At 40.3% G+C, this 22,738-nt stretch overlaps 1 protein-coding gene across 1 annotated transcript in view; it reads right to left on the reverse strand.

The window, feature by feature from the left end:
- Positions 1–20,922, reverse strand: part of Oma1 (OMA1 zinc metallopeptidase) — a 52,002-nt gene extending 31,080 nt beyond the window's left edge. Inside the window, exons 1-7 of the mRNA XM_028786534.1 lie at positions 20,888–20,922; positions 13,866–14,369; positions 11,382–11,610; positions 8,275–8,448; positions 8,063–8,170; positions 4,867–4,995; positions 2,074–2,148 (exon numbers count right to left, since the gene is read on the reverse strand). Of these exons, the coding sequence (XP_028642367.1) occupies positions 2,074–2,148; positions 4,867–4,995; positions 8,063–8,170; positions 8,275–8,448; positions 11,382–11,610; positions 13,866–14,350 (1,200 nt within the window). The 5' untranslated portion in view covers positions 14,351–14,369; positions 20,888–20,922. The remainder of the gene's footprint in view (positions 1–2,073; positions 2,149–4,866; positions 4,996–8,062; positions 8,171–8,274; positions 8,449–11,381; positions 11,611–13,865; positions 14,370–20,887) is intronic.
- Between the last annotated feature and the right edge of the window lie 1,816 nt (positions 20,923–22,738).

Raw genomic sequence — 22,738 nt, forward strand, 5'->3', positions numbered from 1 at the left:
TAACATCTTTCTCTGCCCGTTTATTACTTGTACAAAGAAGGGCCACTGGTTTCTTTGAGTTAATTTTGTATCCAGCCACTTTGCTGAAGGTGTTTATCAGCTATAGAAGTTCTCTGGTACATTTTTTTTTTTTTTTGAGGTCACTTATGTAAACTATCATATCATCTGTGGATATTGATACTTCAACTTCTTCCTTTCCAATTTGTATCCCCTTGATCTCCTTTAGATGTCTTATTGCTCTAGCTAGAACTTCAAGTACTATACTGAAGAGATAGAGAGTGGGCAGCCTTGTCTTGTCCCTGATTTTAGTGGAGTTGTTTTAAGTTTCTCTCCATTTAATTTGAGGTTAGCTATTGCTTTTATTATGTTTAGGTATATACTTTGTATCCCTGATTTCTTCTGGACTTATAACACAAAGGGGTACTGGATTTTGTCAAAGGCTTTTTTCAGCATCTAATGAGATGACCATGTGATTCTTTTTCTTTCAGTTGTTTATATAGTAGCTTACATTGATGGATTTTCATACACTGAACAATTGCTGCATCCTGGGATGAAGCCTATTCGATCATGGTGGATGATTTTTGATACATTCATGAAACTGGTTTGCAAGTGTTTATTGAATATTTTTTCATCAATGCTCATAAGAGAAATTGGTCTGAAATTCTCTTTCTTTGTTGAGTCTTTATGTGGTTTAGGTATCAGGGTGACTGTGGCCTCACAGAATGAGTTTGGCAATGTTGAGGGGTGGGAGAGGGCTTGGAGAATGGATATCAGTGGGAGCATCTCTGGGACTAGCTGGAGGCCCAGGACCAGGAGGCTTTGGGAATGAGACTTCTACCAGCAGGGAATATAGAGTCTGAAGTGGCCACCTCCTGTAGTCAAAAAGGACTTCCAATGGAGGGAAAGGGACATCAACCCATCCACAAACCCTTCAACCCAAAATCTGTCCGGCCTACAAGACATGCAGGGATAAAGATGGAGCAGAAACTGAGGGAGCAGCCAACCAATGACTGCCAAACTTGAGACCCATCCCATGTGAGAGACCAACTCCTGACACTATTAATGATACTCTGCTATGCTTGCAGACAGGAGCTTAGAGTAACTGTCTCCTGAGAGGCTTCATCCAGCATTGGATAGAAAGAGATGCAGAGAGCCAGAGCCAAACATCAGGCAGAGCTCGGGGAGTCTTGTGGAAGAGTGGGGAACAGAATTGGATGAGCTAGTGGGGTCAAGGACACCACAAGAATACCTACAGAGTCAACTAACCTCGGCTAGAGGTGCTTACAGAGACTAAACCACCAACCAAAGAGCATATGTGGACTGGACCTAGGCCCTACACATTTGTAGCACATGTTTAGCTTGGTGTTCATGTGAGTTCCCTACAATTGGAGCAGGAGCTGTCTCTGACTCTGTCGCCTCCCACTGGATCTCCTTCCCCTAACTGAATTGTCTGGTTGGGCTGCAGCAGGAAAGGATGTTCCTAGTCCTCCTGGGACTAGAAGTCTCAGAGTTGTGTGGTACCCAAGGGGGGGATTCCCCTTTTCTGACGAGAAGGGAAGAGGGTAGTAGGGGGACAGATTCATAAGGGAGAGACTGGGAAGATAAGAGGGGCTCCAATGGGGATATAAGTGAATAAAAAATAAATTATTGAAAAAAAAAGACTTTTAATATATAGTACCAATTACAGCCTCATATGGAGAAGAGAGTTGACGAATATTTTCAGATATTCATCCATACCTTTAAGAGACACAATCTTCAAGTGTTATAGATTTATGAAAATGATAAAGTACTATAGCTTGGTGAGATCTAAGTAACCTGAAAAGGTCCATTGTGACTAAAGGCAAATCCCCAACAGGTGCTATGGGCAGTGGCAGGCCAGTTAAAGGGAGAGCTATGTAAGGGACTGCTTATGAGGATATGGCTTCGAAAGGGTACTGTATCTCCCTGACTACAATCTCTTTCTCTCTTCCCTGGTCGGGATGTAACTGATTTGCTTCTACACATGATCTTGCCATGTTAAGACAGTATATATTATTATCAACTGTATTTTCAGCTCCTGATCGATCACTTTACCTTTGCAGCCAGCTGTAGTCCAATTTTGTCAGCTTCAGCCTCCAATGTTCTACTGTATGGTCTATCAAACATATACTAAGAAAAAACAGGACAGAAAACTCCATTAAGCAAATTCATTTTATGATCAAAGGAATTTAAAAATGAATGTTAAATTAATTTCAAATACAATCTAGTATGAAATCTCTATCCTCTAAGGTATAAACTGTAAATGTGGCCTTTGTTTCTGCCATTAGACTCATATTTTAAAGACAACAATAGGAAAAGCTAGGCACGTGCCTTCCCGGACAGCCTGGGTTGCCATTAGCTTCTTTCTTTGTCTGCTCATAATCACCATGACTGGACAGAGTGCTGCCTAAGTGCACACACTAGTACAAGCTTAACTATGGCCAAGAAATGTTAATCTCACAATTTTAAAGGGAAATTAAGAAAACACAGGTATATGAAAGCCAGTACCACTAGCAGAAAACTTCAGTGAGAAAACTAACCACAGAGCAGAGGCTCTTCTATGATGAATTATCTTCATTTCCTTTTCTAAATATTGATTAGTTAGAAAAATTAAATTTTCTTCTGACTTCAATTTTTTAAAAAACACAAACAGCTATCCTAACTTTAATTTTCCTAATTACTTTTATTTATGAGTATGTTTTCCAATTAAATTCTAATTTGCAGTAAGTACTAAAACTTTGTAGGAGCTGGATCAATAAGCAGGACTTTTGAGAAAGGAGCTATTTATCCACGAAGCAACTTTTCAAACCCAGCAACATACTTGTTATGGAGACAAGCAACCTAAACCACTGTTCACAGTATGTGAGCACAGAACATGACTTCCTTCCCGCTCAGTTACATCTGTTAAGCTGAAGCACTGCATGGCAGAGCGTCAGCTCTCAGAGAGCAGGCTGAGTGTGTGCCACTGAATGCGCTAACCCAATAAAGCACCAGCTTCAACAGAAGAACTCATAGGGCAATATGCAAAATGAAGCTAATAACGGTAACAAACTCCTCAATTTGTACAGAGTATTACATGGGCCAATAATAAAAATAATCATCCCTATTAGCTGAGTTCTTACTTTGTGCCAGGTACTATGCAAAACGCTTAAAGAAGTGTTTCTCAAGCTGATGTATATGAGTGAGTGAGTGAGTGAGTGAGTGAGTGAGTGAGTGAGTAGGTGAGTGGGTAGGTGAGTGGGTAGGTGAGTGGGTGGAGGGTGGGCGAATGAATGAGTAGGTGGGTGGGTGGGTGATTGGGTGGGTAGGTGACTTTGACTCTTGGAGATAGTTGTTTGGAGTTATAAAGTCATGCTGTCTCAAATTCATGAACTCAAGCAAACCTCCTTCCTGTCTTAGCTTCTTAAGTAGCTGGAACTATAGGTGCGTGCCACTATGCCAGCTCACAGAGGCATTTATTTTAACTATTACTTTTAGATTTATTTTATGTGTATAAGTGATTTTGCCTGCATGTAAGTACACCATGCGTATGCCTGGTACACAAGAGGGTCAAGAGGGCATATAATCCCCTGCTTACAGATGACCATATGGGTTCTGGGAACCAAACTGAACCCAGGTCCTCTGCAAGAGGAACACAGGCTCTAAACTACTGAGCCATCGAGACACTGTGGACAGCAAGAAGCATGGGCATCTACTGAGTATGTATATGCAGGACCTAGAATACCAGGACAAGGTCACATAGCAGTAACAATCCAGAACAAAACATCAGTGGTTTTACCAGGGCCCTAGTGTAGCGTTCAGTCACCATGGTAAGTAAATGGCAAGGAACGTGAGCAGTTCCCACTCTAGAGTGCAGCACTGCCAGCATTCCTCTGCTCCCAGTGCATGGTGAGCAGGGCTTGCAAGGATCACCTGACAACAGCCAATGACGGGCTTATGTACAAGCATCTGCTTGTACATAAGGGGTAACATCATCAACTCCACTGGTTGCACAGCACGTCAGTGACAAAACAAAGTCCCAAACTGAAGTCCTACAATCTAAGCCCAACTGTTCTTTCTTCTTCAGTTGGAGAACCACTGTTTGTATCTGAATGCAGCCAAATGACACATCCACAATAGATGACTTTCCAGTAGTAGAAGCTATTTGTCCCAGATGGTACATGATGGATGTTCCAGAAAATCATTAAATAAGACAATAAAAGTCTGTTCCTATATAACCAAACTTCCCAGAACAGGAGGAAAATTTTGAAAATGTAAAATAAAATAATTAATTTGGTTAACAGAGGACCACAAGACAGGTACTATGTTACCTTCAGTAAGATAGTATTTTGAACAAAATGAAGGACTTAATCTTGAGGTGTTATCATTATGAGCCACTGAAGTGCCCAAGAAAACTGTCCTCTTGGTGTGTTCTGGGAAGTACTGGTTTAACTGAGCATTAGCAGCAATGGAGAAAGGTATGAGGCTTCAGCCAGCCTCATGATCTTTAAAACTTTGGGCTTCTTAGAAGAGCTCTCTGTGGTAACATCAGTGAGGACACCACTGTCACTGAGATAAGAGAAGGAACAGTAACTAGGTTTCCTTTCTGTAATATCAACAACTAATCATTTTAAAAAGAAAATTACTTAGCCCAAAGTTGGAACAGTAGCTCTTTTTAATCAATCCTTAAAAACCACAACACAGATGTAGTATTTCTTAATTAAAAGCTGTATGGGAACAGCATCTATAAGAGTAAAACAAACACTAAACCTCAGTACTGTTGACTAGGATAGACTTTAAAATAATTCTGATTCATACTGCTTTACATGAACAGCGCTGCATGTTTACCATAGACTATCTCAGACTTACCTCCTGCAACTTTGACTGTATCCACTGGCCCAGAACTGCCAAGCTGTCTCGTGGACAAATGGCCCAAATCATTGTGAGAAAAATCATACCAAGAAAATCCAGTAAATGAACCAAGCTAGCCTTTTCTGCCTAAGAATAATCAAAATAATGACAACCACATTTAGCAAATGGAGACAGTACATATTTATACTTTCTAGACTCTATTTAATCATACTAAATCATTATTTGTGCTTAACTGGCCAACACAAGCCAAGATCAGTTTTTTAAAAAAATATATTACATGTATTTTTTGTGGTGCATGTATTTGGGCATAGGTATGCCACAGCAGCAAGAGGTCAGAGGACAACTTGTGCGAGTCAGTTCTCTGCTTCTATGTCTGAGACCAGAGATCTGTCAGGCCACTTCATCAACTAAAGACTCAAATTTCTCCCCTTGTGTCCATGCCATCTCCTAGAATGTCCCTTTTCTTTGCTTATACACTGTAAGCCATTTATGCCTCTAACTGACATTTTACTACTTTTGCTCAGCTAGTTATTCATCATCAAAGACAGTGACAATAAACTACAGTTTCTTATATGAGCAAATCCAACAATTCTTCTGGTTCAATAAGCCTCCTTTCATAGATAATAGAAATGGAAATTTTATGACTATCCCAATTCACACAGCTATTAATTAGTAAAAGGACCAAAAATCCAAGCCAAGGCTATTTTGGTATCTAATGTAGACACTATATTCTACAAGTCAAATAAAAGTGTTCATTGCACTCATATTGTTACATAAAGCCTAAGTGTGTGTGTGTGTGTGTGTGTGTGTGTGTGTGTGTGTATGTATTATATAATATATTATAATATATAATCCACTTAACATATGAAAATTCAGAAAGAATTTCAATGTTTTAGGGCTTATGACCTAATACATGAAAGCATAATACATTTATACAAGTTTTTGATTTTGTACGTTTGGCATTTTTCACTGACAGCTGGGTTCTCTGCGTTTCAGGCAGAATCAGCACTAAGCAGTAAAGGTCTATATAAAATGTACATTTTGCACAACAATGCTTAGTACAAGGTAAATGCATGGGCTTATTCACCACACACCAGAATCAGACTAGGACCATATCAAGATAATCTCTCACAGAACCAACTCTCACACAGTAGCAGCTGTTAGCTATAACGTAACTTAAACTGTTTTACCACAAAAGACTCAAGTCAAAATGACAAAGTGTATATGAAGAGAAACACCCTACCATGAGTTATTAAGAGTGTAACTGTTATTAGTTTTCAAAAATAGAAACTTCTTTAGTTATTTTTGGTTTTGGTCTTTTTGTTTGCTTGTTTGTTTGAGATAGAATTTCTCTGCGTAGCCCTGGCTATCCTGGAACTTGATTTATAGACCAAATGACCTCTAACTTACATAGATATGACTGCCTCTGCCTCCTTGGGTACTGGGATTAAAGGCATGGACTACCACACTTGGCCTAGAAATATTTTAAAACTGTGTATTTATAGAAAAAGGAAACAGCATAAGAGCTGATTTAATCACAACTAGGATTTCCAAAAGAGAAAGCCCTGTGTTGATCAAAGAGCCCCTTGTCATGGCAATGTTAACTGCTTTCCATTAAAGCTGCTTCCTGACTCCCTCATCTCATCAGATGGCCACCCTGCACTGGTGGCAGTGGTGACGTTCCACTGATAGCAGGAACAAGCTGAATGCCAGAGACCAAGCCAGCTGAATGGTAACACCTTTGAAAGCTACAACAGCCAAAGCTAATCTCTTGACCCCAAGGAGAATGAACTTTTCTAGACCTCACAGTCAAATTGTTAAAAGAATATGCCTTAAGGTCATTTAACACTATGTACTTAACCTGCTGTCCTACTGTGTTAAGTTTAACCTGCCTTTAAAAAATAAACAGTATAACCAACCTTAATATGCCTTGAATTTCTAAGGCATCCAGCTTTTACAGATAGGTCTCTCTCTCTTTCTCTCTCTCTCTGCCTCTCATGCGCACACGCACGTACACACATGTACACACACCACACACACACACACACACACACACACACACACACCAGGCAGCTAGAAGACACAGGGAGAGAAGTGGAGAAATCAAGAAGCTTGGGCCCACTTGTCAAAACAAAAGAAAGTTTCTGTGTCACTCACTAATTCATCACTGATGCATTATGACACCATTATTTGGAAGAAGTTACACTATAACAATACTATTTTCTGTGGCTTAGATTTATTCTTTTATCTATTTAGGAAACATTTCTTTTTCCTGTAGATCAAAAGAAATCAGGGATGTTTCAAAAAAGAACAACATTGGCCCACCTTATTTTATTATTCCTGTAAGGAATAGGTAGGATTTTAAAAGACACTGAGGAAGACTAATAATAAACACTATAGTTTCCATTTGAAGTTAACAATATTTGCACTTGTTATTTGGTATGCAGTAATCCTTTCACAAATATTTACCTGCATGCTCTGATTAAAAAATAAAAAGTATACTTATCTCTAGTTACATGCACAAAAGATTCATTCATATTTTTAATGATTAGAAATCAAAAGTGAGTATACAAATACATCAATGAACTATTAAAGACCTACATGGCCATCAATAGTCTTTTCAAATGCTAATTTACTAATATTAAAAACAGGAATGGTAAATACATACTTATATGTTAAAGCTCTGAATGAGAAGGAACATATCAGATGAAGTTCTGTGAACTAATCTGGCCATGTCATTACTGTTCTGCATTAATTTCATATTGCATGTCATTTAGATATTTTTCAACAATATTCAAGCCATCATTTGAAGATAGTACAAATAAAACTGATTTACCACTTAAATAGTAGTATCACTTTTCAACAATTAATTTTCTGACTAGTTTACAAGTATGTTAATAATTATGGAAATTTAAAACTTAATGTGAAATAATTAGAGACTGAGACTAATTACTTTTAGCAAAAGAGACAGGCAATAAAAACAGTATTTAAGAGAAACACTAATTATTCAGGATCATATACTGTAGACTGCAAAAAGTCTCAAAATAAGTTAATCACATTTTTTTCAGGTATAGAATTAGGCAATTACATTACATCATTAAAAGAAGAAGAAGAAAAGACTGAGTTCCTTAAAAGATTCCACTTGCTAAAATCAAAGCAACATTCAACAGCTGCACATCACTTAGGTACTCACGGCATGCCCCAGGACTGCATGTGCGATCTCATGGCCCAGGAGGAAGGAAAGCTGGTGCATGTCAGTTACACTATTCAAAAGCCCAGTGAAAACAAATACTTGTCCATTCTGCACATAGAGAGAATAATATAAGGAATTAGCCCACAGTAAAACTTAAAGACACTCAAGCTAGCAACAACAACAACAAGAATGTATATAAAGAATTTACTTACTGGGAGCACAAAGGCATTGACATCTGGGGAATTGACCACATGAATCACCCATTTGATCTCAGAGATCCCTGGGACGTCTTGATTGCATTGTGTCAGATGACAAACCACTTCTTTAACAGTCAGGTATCGGGGGTCTCTCTCAGACAGCAGATCATTTTTAAATTCTTCCATCCACTAGATTTTTTAGAAGTATTATTTAAGAGATTTTGCACTACAAAATGCTTATGCTGCTTCATGGAGGGGTATCTGATGAGCATTGGACATTTTAATCTTGAATTGTGCAAAAATTTACATATATTAAACACTCAAATTTCTAAAATTTGAATTATTCATGGAAAAGCAGTATGGTTTTTCACAGAGGAATAAATTATAAACTTTTTATATAAACATACTTCAACCCAAATTTTACTTTTTTCTATTAATCTATATGCAAGTAAATGCTGAAATGTATCTACTTTCCTAAGAACTTCAGAAAACAAAACTGCCTAAATTTTACGTTAAACTCTTCATATAAAAAGGGAAAACTGTATCTCAGTTGGCAGAGTGCTCACTCTCACAGTATGTACAAGGCCACAGTTTGATCCTCAGCACAACACACACCCAGTGTGCTTACACAACCTTGTGATCCAAACACTGAGACTGGTAACCAGGGTGATTATAAGTTCAAGGTCATCCTTGCTTCACAGGAAATTCAAGACCAACCTGGGATACAAAAAACCCAGTACCAGAAAAGAAAGAAAGAAAGAAAGAAAGAAAGAAAGAAAGAAAGAAAGAAAGAAAGAAAGAAAGAAAGAAAGAAAATGGAAAAAAAAAGAATGAAGGAAAGAACAAAGAAAAATGGAGAGAGGGAGGGAGGGAGGTAAGGAAGGAGAAGGAAGGAAGGAAGGATGAAGAAGGAAGGAAGGAGGAAGAAGGGAGGGAGGGAGGGAGGGAGGGAGGGTCAAAGAAAATTAATTATTTTCATAATCCACTAAATGAAGAACATACTACTCATAAACAGACTTAAGCTTTCACAAAAAGGGACAGTATCTCACTAACTGTAAAGTGTTTGATCCACACAGACTGAAAGAAAATCATTAATATCTCAGAGCTAATGGGCAAATCACTTCCTCACATGATGCTGATTCAAATGCCTGAACATCTCTTACATGGAAACAATTTTTCTGAGGGTTTTTCTAAAAGATTCTCTTATCTATACAGAAAAAATTAAGGATAGTCTATAAATACTTAGTTTTCATAGAATGTATAATTTAACATATAAATTAAGTTGATAACCTTTTTAAGATGCAATAAAATATGACTTCATAGAATATGAATTTAAAGACTACATCATCTTTAAAGAATAATTTAACAGTTGTAAACAAATAAAAGTCCTCTAATAACTCTTCTAAAACAATCAAGGGACTCTATCTATATCTTAGTTTGCTACCTATTGCTGTGATAGACACCACAACCAAAAGCCACTTGGGGAGAAAAGGGATTATTCTAGCTTACAACTCTCAGGCCACAGTCCCTTATCAAAGGAACTCAAGGCAAGTACTTAGAGGCAGGAACTGAAACAGAAACCCTGGAAGAATGCTCTGGTGTTCTCCATGGCTTCTTAGTTTGTTTTTTGATACACCCCAAGACCACCCACCCAAGGGTGGCAACGCTTACAATGAGCAGGGACCTCGCACATCAATCATTAATCAACACAATGCCTTACCTTACCTATGTATGGGCCAATCTTATGCAGGCATTTTCTCAGTTGAGGCTCCCTCCTCTCAGATGATTCTAGCTTGTGTCAAGTTGACAACACACTAGTTTGCACACTATGTAATTAGAGTACTTTATAACAGCTCTATAAGAATGTTTAAATTCACAGACCAATAAATTAAGCAATAAAAATGTCTATTCACATGAACGCTTAGATATATATACAGATCCATGTGTGTGTGTGTATATGTGTATAGCATATTCATATATGCAAATTCATTCATATATGCATGTATTTTAAATTTTAATCTAGCTGAATAGTTGAAGATACTTAAAATTTCTTGCAAGGTTTTTCAATCTTTCCAATGTTTTTCTCAAACCTATCTTCCTATTAACACTAAATTCTAGGATATAGTTTAAATTCCTCTTTATACTCTTCTACGAGACTATTGTTATCTTACCTAAGATCAACTTTTATAGCAAAAAGTCATTGCTATTAATGACAACTTTCCTTTGATAAGTTCATGTGTCCGTGTGTAGCCAAGCATGAAGACCTGAAGCCATTACCTATTCAACAATGGCATCCAGCACTTCCCTGTATGTGGTAATTACTAAAATACAATGATGGTCCCATCCTTGAGGACACACGAGGACACATTATGTACTGTCTCTCCCTGAGTTACTATACTTCTCCACGACCTCAGATTTCCAAATCCCACCATTATTTTGTATTCAGAAAACAAGTGATTTAGGGGGCACACACCAGGGAGCTTATCGCTTAGAAGACTGAGACATAAGCGCCACAGGTTGAGCGCCAACCCCAGGCTACACAGCAAAACTGTTTTTAAGAAGGAAAAAAAAATGGCAGAAAATACAATAAAATTTCAGTCAAAACTGATGTTTGGGAAACAACTATCTTATACCTGACTTTCAAGGTATAAAAATTCTCACAGCGTGTTTACTTATTTTATACATAAAAACTAAGCACTAGTTTACATGGTGTGTTAGATTCTAGGGTAAAATAAACAGACCAACAAGGTTGTTGGCCCCACAGAGCTTAACCTAAAAAGGGAGAGGGACATAGACCATGGAAATAATGTAAAGAAAACAAAGGGAAGAAAGGCTAGGACCTAACCCCAGTCCTGCCAAGCATGGAACAGTCTGGTCCAGCCTGAGATCAGGGAAGGCTTTCCTGAGCAGGACACTGTGAAGCACAGACTTGAGCCAAGCAGGAGCTGGGAGGACAACCAGCACACTGCAAATGCCTTTCCTAAGTATGAGACCTTCAAGAAAATGACTAATGTTGTGTCAAAAACTAAAATTAAAAGCAGTGCATCTTCCATATTTACAAAAGCTTCCTGCTTTGTGTGCTAGCTTGTGCAATGTAATAATGGACAATTCTTACTACTTACTATTTCATATTCCAAGTCTGACAGAAGTCTGAAGTGTTCTTTACCCACTAACAGTAGTTTGCTCCTTCCGGTGACAGGGCTCACTTCCAGGTGGGTGAAATAAAACACTACAAACAGCAGTCCAAATGCAGTCAGACCAAGAAGCAGCCTCCATTTGTTCTTCTTCACACTGTCTTTAAATAGCTCCTTCTTGTTAGGGGGAAGTGCTTGCCACCATTTCCTTATGCCCCTGTGACAAATCAGAAATGGCCTGTCTGGTAAGTGCATGCTCACACATCACCAAAACTCGGATGCATGTGCTAGGATTTATGTTACCAATCCCTTCCACCATTATGTTTCTCTGTGCACATAGCTTTTTTATCTTATAAAATTCTTAGCTAGAGGACAGAAAGTCATCAACTCTATAAAGTTATAATTAAAAATCCTAAGGCTCACTTGAATTTCCCACATCAGCTAGTGTGAAGGCAAACCTAGAATGAGGAGCTGTGTTGTTAGAACTCCCACTAATAACACTTACTATTTACCATATGCTAAATGCTGTTCTAATCATTATGCATGTGTCACCTCATTTGCTCTTTCTAACACCTTGTTACAGAGAACAACCTAAAAACCAAGGCCTCAGAGGTGGCAAGAAGAAAACCCAGTAGTAGGGGAATGTCACTTAACAAGGATAAAGTCCTCAGACAAGCATCTTGGAGTCATGAAGGATAAATTGTACCTTTCCCTCTGCCCCTCAGACTTTGGCACAATCCACCAGTGCTCCAGCAAGGAACAGGAGGCACTGCCTCAGCACTGACCAGCAATAAGCAGTACTGCTCAGAAGAAGCAGCTCCACTATCATCCACGGGTAGGGGTGAGGTGAAGATTGGAAACATCAGAGTAACGAAACGGGTACTGTTACAGATGCCATCTGGGGAGGGCCTTGCTAGCTGGCAATGATGGACAGTATTCTCAAGTGCCAGTCTAGGTACACAAACATTTTGACAACCAATGTTTTGAACGGTGGGAGAATACATTTCCTTGTGCACACATTTTTTAAGTCTTAATAAAATTTATCACACACACACACACGTGAAATCTCCCTTGACAAGAATTTATTCTACAAAACAATTTTGTGAAGTTATATAATTTTACTAAGTCCCTCCTATCATTTAGAAGTATCCACCAAAAGTCTAGGTATTCAATATTAAAAGCTTGGCCTGGCCTGTGGCACTACTAGGAGTGGTCTGACCCACAGGAGACAGGGACTAGTGAAAGAATGTGGGGTCACTGGAGAGATGTCCTTGAAGCCTGTGCCTGTTTCTGACTTTGCCTTCCTGACCATCATGAAATAAGCCAGTCTCCTCTGCCAAGCATTCCCACATCACACACAGAGCGGGTCCAGCCTATGCAACATGGACCAAAACCTCAGAAAGCATGAACCAAAATAAGTCTTCGCTCCCTTATTACCTTAGATATTTCATCACAGTGTTGGAGGCTGACTAACACAAGGATGTGGGTGAAATGCCTTAGAGGAAGCGACTGAACCAGAAGGGCCATAAAACAATGATGTATACTCATCTCCTGTTACAACGTTTATAGCATTACTACTTATAATATATGTATAACGTATTATAAGAGAAAATTTATAATATTCAAATCAACACCAAAATCAAACAATTTTATAGGAATAGAACTCACAAATCGATTATCCCTACAAATGAGGATGAGTTTGTTTCTTAGGAGCCAGTGGAGATCAATATGTTCTGTCACCATCAGACATATAGACTACGTTACAGAGGAATGCTTGGATTTTTAGTAAAAGTAGAGCGGTTGCTAGTACAGAAGGAAGCAGACGGCAAGGAGGGCCAGCATACCTAGCAAACATAACAAAACTTTATCAAGAGACAGATTTGCTTTCTTCAACCTTCATCAAATAAAGAAAAAAGGTTGAGAAACAGCCATGTTGCTATAAAATGCATACTTATAAAGGATTACCAAGAGAAATGTAACAAAAGTCCTCTGAAAACAGAATGGTGGAATAAGCTTTAATAATGTGGCTAAGGCTGAACCCCTAATTATATGAATGAAGTCCTTCATTTCATGCCGACTGCCTAAAATTCCACAAAATAAAAAGGCAATGTTCCTAAGTGCTATTGTGACACAAACTGCTGCCAATATTTTCCATTATCCCTATAATTAGAAACGTGAAATATTTTAGAACTATCTCAACCAACAAAAGCTTAAGGATCACATTTCTGTACAACAAATTTGCAACAAATTATTTCAAGATTATTAAAATCATACACATAATACTGGTAGAATTTACCTTTGGAAACTCAAAATTTGAGCTGAATATGGTATAGGGAAAGGTTCCCTTAAAGGTACAGTTTTATAAATATTAAAATTCAATTATTAAAAATTATTGTAAGTTGTTACAAATGTGAATATAAAAACTTCAAGAACTTTAACAGAAACATTGTTCTCCTCCCAAAGAATATTTACCTGCCCACGATGATAGCAAGGAGCTTTTGCACTGGTTTCAGAATGAGCAGCAGGAGAGGGACAGGGGCGGCCTGAACCCGTGCAGATGTGTGGAAACCCCGGGCCTCTCTTACGGCAGGAGAGTTCAGACAACATGAGGCTCCAAGAGCAGGGCTGCCAGCCACTTTCCTTGTTTCTTGTCTTGGAAAAGAATCACCTCGCACAGTACATCTATAGGTAAGCATCCCCATCCCCTTGCTTTGGGCACTTGAGAGGCATCTTGATTTTTTGTTGAGAGTCCTACAGAAATGAAAGTTTCCGGGCAGTAAGGTCACTGAATGACAATGACTGACTGTGTTAAATCCCCAATATGCATTTATTGCTCGAGGCCTTGGTGCCAGTGGACAGCTTGCCGGTAGGGTCCACTGTCTCCTGTTGGCAAGGGAATTCAACCCAGAGAGAAATCGATTTCTCCTGGCAGACTGCAGTCCATAAAGGAGGCTCATCTTACTTTTGCTTGGTTATCTAGAACACACACAAACACAAGTAAGATATAAGTACCTGTGGAAAACATGTATTTACAAATGGATACAATGCTTAGGAAACGTGTACTGAACATCTCAGGGTAAATGCCTGTGTTCCGCCCATACCCACAGGAGCACCTTCAACAGGACAGGCCAGAGGAACATACACAGCCTCGGCTCACTACACAGTGCTATTTTCAACACTTGAATTTGTCCATTTCATTTAAAGAAAAACATTTTTTTTAGTTGCAGGGGTTCTATTTGACCAGCAAATCATGGGGCAGAATAAGAAACGGCAATAGTGCATCAGTTGACGGTAAAATGAGTATAGTGGGATAGAAAAGCCTAGCTTTAAAAATGTTATCTTTAAATTTTTTAATTTATTCATTCCAATAAAACCATAGGGCTTTTGATTAGAATCAGGATGTAAGAAAGAAGGACTTTAATGCCACATAAAATTGACGTTTGAAAGGGAACACATAAGACAAGGATTTCCACATACCTGCCAGTAGGCAATGGAGAACTGAAGGATAGAAAACAAGACTAGCTAAGTGGATAAAGGACCTCCACATAAAACCAGATACACTGAAACTAATAGAAGAGAAGGTGGGGAAGAGCCTCGAATACTTGGGCACAGGGGAAAAGTTCCTGAACAGAACACCAATGGCATATGCTCTAAGATCAAGAATTGACAAATGGGACTTCATAAAATTGCAAAGTTTCTGTAAGGCAAAGGACACTGTCAATAGGACAAAACGACAACCAACAAATTGGGAAAAGATCTTTACCAATCCTACATCTGATAGACGGCTAATATCCAATATATACAAAGAACTCAAGAAATTAGACTCCAGACAACCAAATAACCCTATTAAAAAATGGGGTATAGAGCTTAACAAAGAATTTTCAACTGAGGAAACTCGAATGGCCGAGAAGCACCTAAAAAAATGTTCAGTATCCTTAGTCGTCAGGGAAATGCAAATCAAAACAACCCTGAGATTACATCTCACACCAGTCAGAATGACTAAGATTAAAAACTCAGGTGATAGTACATGCTGGCGAGGGTGTGGAGAAAGAGGAAAACGTCTCCATTGTTGGTGGGACTGCAAGATGGTGCAACCACTTTGGAAATCAGTGTGGCGGTTCCTCAGAAAATTGGACATAGCATTACCTGAGGATCCAGCTATACCACTCCTAGGCATATACCCAGAAGATGCTCGAACATATAACAAGGACATATGCTCAACTATGTTCATAACAGCCTTATTTTTAATAGCCAGAAGCTGGAAAGAACCCAGATGTCCTTCAACTGAGGAATGGATTCAAAAAATGTGGTATATTTACACAATGGAGTATTACTCAGCTATTAAAAACAATGAATTGGAGAGTTTCCTAGGTAAATGGATGGAACTAGAAATTATCATCCTGAGTGAAGTAAGCCAATCTCAAAAGAAAACACATAGTATTCGCTCACTGATTATTGGATATTAGTCCAGAACCTTGAAATGCCCAAGATTCAACTCACAGGCCACATGAAGCTCATGAAGAAGGAAGACCAAGTAGGGGTGATTCGGTTCTTCTTAGAAGGAGCAACAAAATACTCAAGGGAGCAAATATGGAGACAAAGTGAGGGACAGAAACTGAAGGAAGGGCCGTCTGAAGACCATTCCACCTGAATATCCATCCCATGTGCAGTCACCAAAGGTAGATGCTGATGTGGAAGTCAGGAAGTGCATGGCGATAAGAGCCTGATACAGATGTCTCCTCAGAGGTCTTCAAGAGTCTGACATATTCAGAGGCAGATGCTCACAACTAGCCATTGAACTGATCATGGGGTTCCCAATGGAGGAGTTAGAGTGAAGACCATTGGATCTGAAAGGGTTTGTGGCCCCATGAGGAGAGCAACAATACCAACCAACCAGAGCTCCCAGGGTCTAAATCACCAGCCGGGGAGCACTTAGGAAGGGATCCATGGCTTCAGCTGTATATGTAAGAGCGGAGGGCCCTGCTGGGCATAGGTGGAAGAAGAGATCCTTGACCTCATGAAGGCTGGACGCTCCAGGGGGTGGGAATTTGAGGGTGGGGAGGTGGGAGTGGGGGAGTAGGTAGGAGTTACATCCGCAAAGAAGAAGGAGGGGTGAGGGGATAGGGGGTTCCTGGGTGGGTGGGGGATGGGGTAAGGGGACAACATATGAAATGTAAATAAAACATCCAATTAAAAAAAAAAGGAAAAAAAAACAAAAAACAAAAAAAAGAAAAGAAAACAAGACTAGACCTACATCTGCCCCAGAGAACCACCTGGTGAGTTTCCAAACCACACACACACACACACACACACACACACAAGAACAACTATGCCTATAGCCCTAAACTGAAGGTGAAGCTGGACACGCGTGTGGACCAGCAGCTAGAGCTTGTGGGCAGAAGAAGGGAACACAAAACCAAAAGTGAGAACTCGAGGTCTGTCCAGGCCCCACCCTATTCAGCTGAGTACTAGCTGGTCATACGGGTAAGAAATGCCCCTGAAGCTTGGAAAAGAACCGTAATTTCAGGGCACAATTCACAGGCCAGGGTACACTATCTTTTCCCACTGATCCACGTGGGAAAGTTCTCATTTGAAATTCACAGAAATTAGGTGGAACTCTGAAGAGTCTAGCAAGCTGTGAGATCTGCTCTAGCCCCAATAAGGAAGACTAAAACAAACACCCAGTGAGTATCCTCTTAGCTTTCAGATAAGAGCCAGCTTGGTAAAACAACACTCTAAAAGAGTAAGCTGCTTCTAATAGACACATCTTCGAGTTTCTTAAAGAAAAAAAAAAAACTCAATCAAAAAAATAAACATTTAGCAACACATAATTCACAATTTAAAATTACCAAGCAGAAAATGAGATTCACAGGGAGAAGAAGTATTAATCAAAGGAAGCTGACTCCTAACAAATACAAATGGCAGTACTAGTAGACAAGGATATTCGAGTCGTTATTATAACTATATCCAGCGAGTGAAAACAGCGAGCTAGCTAGTTACACGAGGCAAAAAGTCATTCTTATGCCACTGGGTAGAAGAAAGACAAGAAAAATTGAATTGTTTCACATAGGAAAGTATGTTTAAGGTCTTTTACTAGAAATCAAACTGTAAAAACAACATGAATATATTTTCTTTCCTTCAAATCTCAAGATTTACTACTGCAAAAGCTTTGACACTTGTCCAGTCATGACCTCAACTTAGGGAATGGACCAGGAAGTCATGTTAGTCCCTAACAGCCTTAGTCTCAAAGGCAGCAGTAGACACCTACCACAGAGAAAACTTTACATTAAGCTGTATCTAGCACATGAATACAAAGACATGTGTATGTAGGGCCTATAGTTGGTACTGCAGCAAGCAAAGGGCATGCAAGCTAGACTTAGGAGGAAAAGCTCTGCACATGCTTGCACAGGAAGGATGATAACATACCTATGATAGGTGAGAGACCACAGGGAGGAAGGGAGGGGGGGAGGAAACGGGCAGGAAAGTGGGGCTGAGACAGACTTGACTATGGATTAATGCATAAGAAGCCTGAGGGCCTTCACGTTTCTGAGGACCTACTGTGTTTCCCACATCTGACTGAGCTTTGGATGCTCTCTAAAGTAGGTCCTTCTTTTCACCCAGTTTCCGCGTCTTACAAATAAATGATCTGAAAGACATTGTCATATTAGGAGGCAGCTGTACAAGCTCATGTGAAAGTTAATATTTCCAAGTTACATGTGTCAGCAGACAATCTGAGGGATCCTTCCTACACAAACTTCCCAATCTTCTACAGACTATGTTCCAAACTATACTAAATTAGCCCTAGGATTTTTAACATCCAAAAGTCCAAAGGTCACTCTAAGTCAGTCCTGCCAATCACCTCACTCCTTACCACCTCAGCCCAGCTCACCCTGGGTCTGGGACTGAGTTGTAGATTTTACTACATTCTAACCACCTCACTTTAGTTCACTACCAACCCCTCCTCCAAGCAACCTAACAATCCTTCAGAAAGACAAATCAAACCAGGTGGGTGGTGGTGGCACATACCATTAATCTCAGCACTCAGGAGGCAGAGGCTGGCAGGGATCTCTATGAGTTCAAGACCAGCATGATCTACAGAGCAAATTCCAGGACAGCCAAGGCTACAGAAAGAAACCTTTTCTTAAAAAAACAAAAAACAAAACAAAACAAACAAACAAAAAACACAATTAAGACACAGAGCTCTGATCCACAACAAAGATGATCCTAAAAACAGCAGGAAGTGCTGCTACCTGCAAGAGCCCTGAAGCTGAGAAGAGCAAACCTGTGTTCTAGCTCTTGAGTCATAGAGCTGTTCAAGACAATTTAAAAACAAAGGATAACAGGATAACAGGAAGGGCAAAGTCCAATGTCAGAAGTAAGACTACATAAAACTTCCTACAGAATGTTCCCTGTGCTGTCTATTATGGCAGCCCTGGATGTGGCTGGTGCCGTCTGAGGAGCAGAATTCGTACTCCGATCTATTTTTATTCAAGTTAACAGGAGGACTTAGCACTGGACAGTGCAGGTTGGTGATAGATCCAGGCAAGCTTCAGCAAACACAAGTAGATGTGAACAGTCACCCAAAGGAGGCCCAACAATATAACAAAATCTGTCCTTTGCGTTGCCAAATGTTGCAAACCTTTCTACAAAAAACCCAGATTCAGACTTAATGTGAAATTTACCTATTTTAAAATGTTGTCAACCAAATTAACAAAACTTGATTATCTTAACCAAACATTCACATATCTCATTGGTTCAGGATTGTTTTATTCACTGATTCATGAATTCATTATATGAGTGAACGCTACAAGTCAGATGCCACTCTGTGTCGCAGATATAACGAAAAGACAAGAGTGCCTGCCCAATCTGTAAAGCTAGTGAAGACAAAACACACTAATAGATACAGATACAGATCTTAGGAAAGGCCTATGTGCAATTTAGGGGGCAGAACAGTGCTTACGAGGACCCAGTACTTCCTCTTTCTGAGCAATGTGAATGTATACAGGGTGTGTTACTTTGTAAATCCTAAGCCAAGCAAACTCTTCTGTCATTTCCACTGGCTTTCTGTCAGCCTTTCAATAAACTTCCTAATGTTGCTTCCAGCTTCCCAGTTCCAAAGGCACCTTCTCCAAGCCTCCTTCATCCACTGCAAAATTACAGAAAATCTAGTTTATAGATATCCCTCAGAAAATAAAACTCTCCTCCAAGTGCCATGTGCCCTATTCACACTGCTCAGATCTGCTCGTCAGAACACTGCTCATTTCAGAGCAGGTGCAAACATGTTTAATGTAGTCTATCAATAGAAGGTAAAAACAAAAGCCCCAGCCACTAGGTACATAATTAAAATCATTTCATTTCTACCACTGACAATCAAGTGCCATCCAGAATAGGAGTAGTAGCTGTTAATCTGTAATCACTAATTAGTCCTTAAAATGTGTTTTTTTTAAATGGGGGAAAGAAATCTGTTTATACATTTTCAAAGAGCCAGTCACTACAACTACACAATACCTAAGAAAGAACGGGAGTTGACGTGTGCTCTTCAAAGAACTGTAGCAGACCAACAAACATAACTGGCAGACTTGTAGGATTAAGAAATTAATGCTGTGAGAAAATTAAACAATTTCGATTGCTAGCCTCTAAGAACATTCCAAACCCTTAATTCTTCAAGTACCATCTCAGAATGAGCAAGCCGTACGCGCTTACTGGCACTCACAGCTGATGGCTAGAAGACAGTTTCAACAACTCTTACTGAAAACTACTATTTCTTCTCTTGTTTCTATGGAAACAGCTATCAGATTGGCAAAAATAGGACATGCACTTTAAAATAATCATTCAAGCTAAGTACTCATGATGGACAGCTTCTTAAAAAAAAAAAAAAAAAAGCAAATTATCAAGGTTGGCTCTTAAGCTCCCTAATGTCACACAGCACCCCCTGCATCTCGCCTCGGGATGATGGCTATGAAACTAAATCCTTTTAGGAGAGCTCCAAGACTTTGAGAGTCGCTAGGAGGCGATGAACTCCTAAATTCCAAATGTGGGATTTTCATCTCCTGGGACTAATATTTCTGGCTGAGGTTTGCCCCAACACAGCGGCTCCCTGTCACACTGCAAGTGTAAATAATATAAAAAGTGATCCTTAAATAAGAGGGTTTTTTTTTTTTTTTTGAGGAGACCAGTAAGCTCTCTGGAACTGCTCCGACTGTGCTGATGCTGCGAGCTGGGGCAGGAGAGCACGTGTCTCTGCACAAGGACGAGCGGCGAGCGGCCAGGCGGAGGGGACATCCTCACAGGCCAGGCCGGCGACGCCTGAGGAAGCGCTGCTCAGGAGGGACCCACCAACCGAGGTGAGAGGCAAACTTCCAGAAAGCTCCACCCACCGGGCCGTTCGCGCTCTTCCGGCACGGCCCATACCCACCGCGGGTCCCCGAACTCCCGGGCCCCGTTCCCCATCTCCGCCCTCCCCGCCCCGCTCTGGAAGAACACCGAGCCATCACCGTGAGCGCGCACTCTAGCCGCAGCCCGAGGGGGAAGCCAGCAGCCGGCTCCGCGCAGGCGCACACCTTTCCCAAGCCCCGCCCCCTTACTTCCTGCCCTTGGGACCTCCCGGGCGCCTTTTGCCCCGCCCTTGAGAGAGCCAGTCCGTTTCCCTAATCTCAGAGCAGTGGTCTCTGCCCGGCTTCGGCTGTGCGTACTGTGGCCCCATCGCGCCCCCGTGTGGTTGGAGGAGGATAGCCCAGGTTTAAGCTACCTGGAAGGAACTACAGACTTCCTTGGTACTTGGCATGGCTGTGTTGGATCCAGGCAAAACCGTGTCTGTTGTAGTTTCTACACCAGTTCTGCCCAAAAGGAAAGCGATTCCAAGGGCTGCTGGAGGACTATGATGCCTTGGCTTGAAGCTGCACTGAGCTGATGGTTTTGATTGTAGGTATAACATTAATTCTAGCATTTCAATTACTTACTGGCAATCATCCCTCAGTCCTAGAGTGATAAGGGTGCATGAAAATAAGACTAAAGACTGTTTCACCATGGTCGCTTTAGGACGCCAAACTTTTTTTTTTTTTTAATTTTTGTGATGCATTAGAATATACAAAGAACATTGATTTCTTTCTTAGAATAATTTTTTAATTTTAATTTTTTATTGGATATTTTATTTACATTTCAGATGTTATCCCCTTACCCTATTTCTCCCGCCCCACAAACACCCAGGAACTATCCCATCCCCCCTCCGCCGGCTTCTATGGGGGTGTGGGCCCCCCCCCCCCCCCCCCCCCGACTCCCACCTCCCCACCCTCGAATTCCCCCACACTTGGAGGACGCCAAACTTTAAGTGGTCAGAAGTACTCATGACAACAGCTCTTGGGAGTGACCTAAGACCAGATTTCATTGTAGGAATGTTTTACAAAGGAGTGTGAATACTGGCAGAGGTGATTCCGTGGGATCTGCAGCTACCCACCACAGCCAAAACAATGATGCATTGTGAATATATGAATAATTCTGCTTTTCTAATAGACTACCCGAGAGACACATTAAAGATAAATCACTATCATGTATTCATTCAGTGTGTGACGGACACTATGCATGTCGGCGATATTAAGATCAATATCGTATGGTTACTGAAATGAAGACGTCATGAAGCAGTGCTTGAAAAAAGTAGACAGAGAGCATGACTACACTGAACATTCGGGCTTATTCAATTCATCACATCTGCTAGGTGGGCTGTGGAAATATTTATAAGCAGTCATAAAAATGAGAATGGTTCTACAACCCAATGGGAGCTGGGAACATAACTCAGGAATCATCAGCAAGGAAGAGATGACTCAGACTTTGGATACCATTGAGGAAAGGAGACGATGGGCTGAGAGAAAATAGAAATTGGGAAACAGAACCCTTGAGAGAACTTCAACACTTTAAAACTCAAAAGAGGGAATGGTGGTTTATATCTTCAATCTCATCATTTAAGAGGCTGTGACAGGAAAATGACTTTGAATTCAAAACGAGGTTGCCAGATTCCATGGTCAGTCCCAGGTCAGCATGGCCTACAGGGGAAGACTCAAAAACTAAAAAACACAACAAAAGTAAGAAGAGAACTTAGATAGATAGAGAAAGCCAAAAAGAAGGGAAGGGGGTTGGGGCAAGTATTCAGCATGTTATAATTAATAGTAATTTATCAATACATAAATTCATTTAAAGATAGTGATATTTTTTGGGTACAGTAACACACCCTTCTAGTCCAAACACATGGGAGACTGGGGCAGGAGTACGCCTGCAAATTCAAGGCCAGATAAGGCTACGTAGCAAATTCAAGGCCAGGCATAACTACTTAGCAAGTTACAGGCAAGCCAGGA

This window comes from Grammomys surdaster, unplaced genomic scaffold (genome assembly GCF_004785775.1).
Source record: "Grammomys surdaster isolate TR1022 unplaced genomic scaffold, NIH_TR_1.0 100, whole genome shotgun sequence".
NCBI lineage: Eukaryota > Metazoa > Chordata > Mammalia > Rodentia > Muridae > Grammomys > Grammomys surdaster.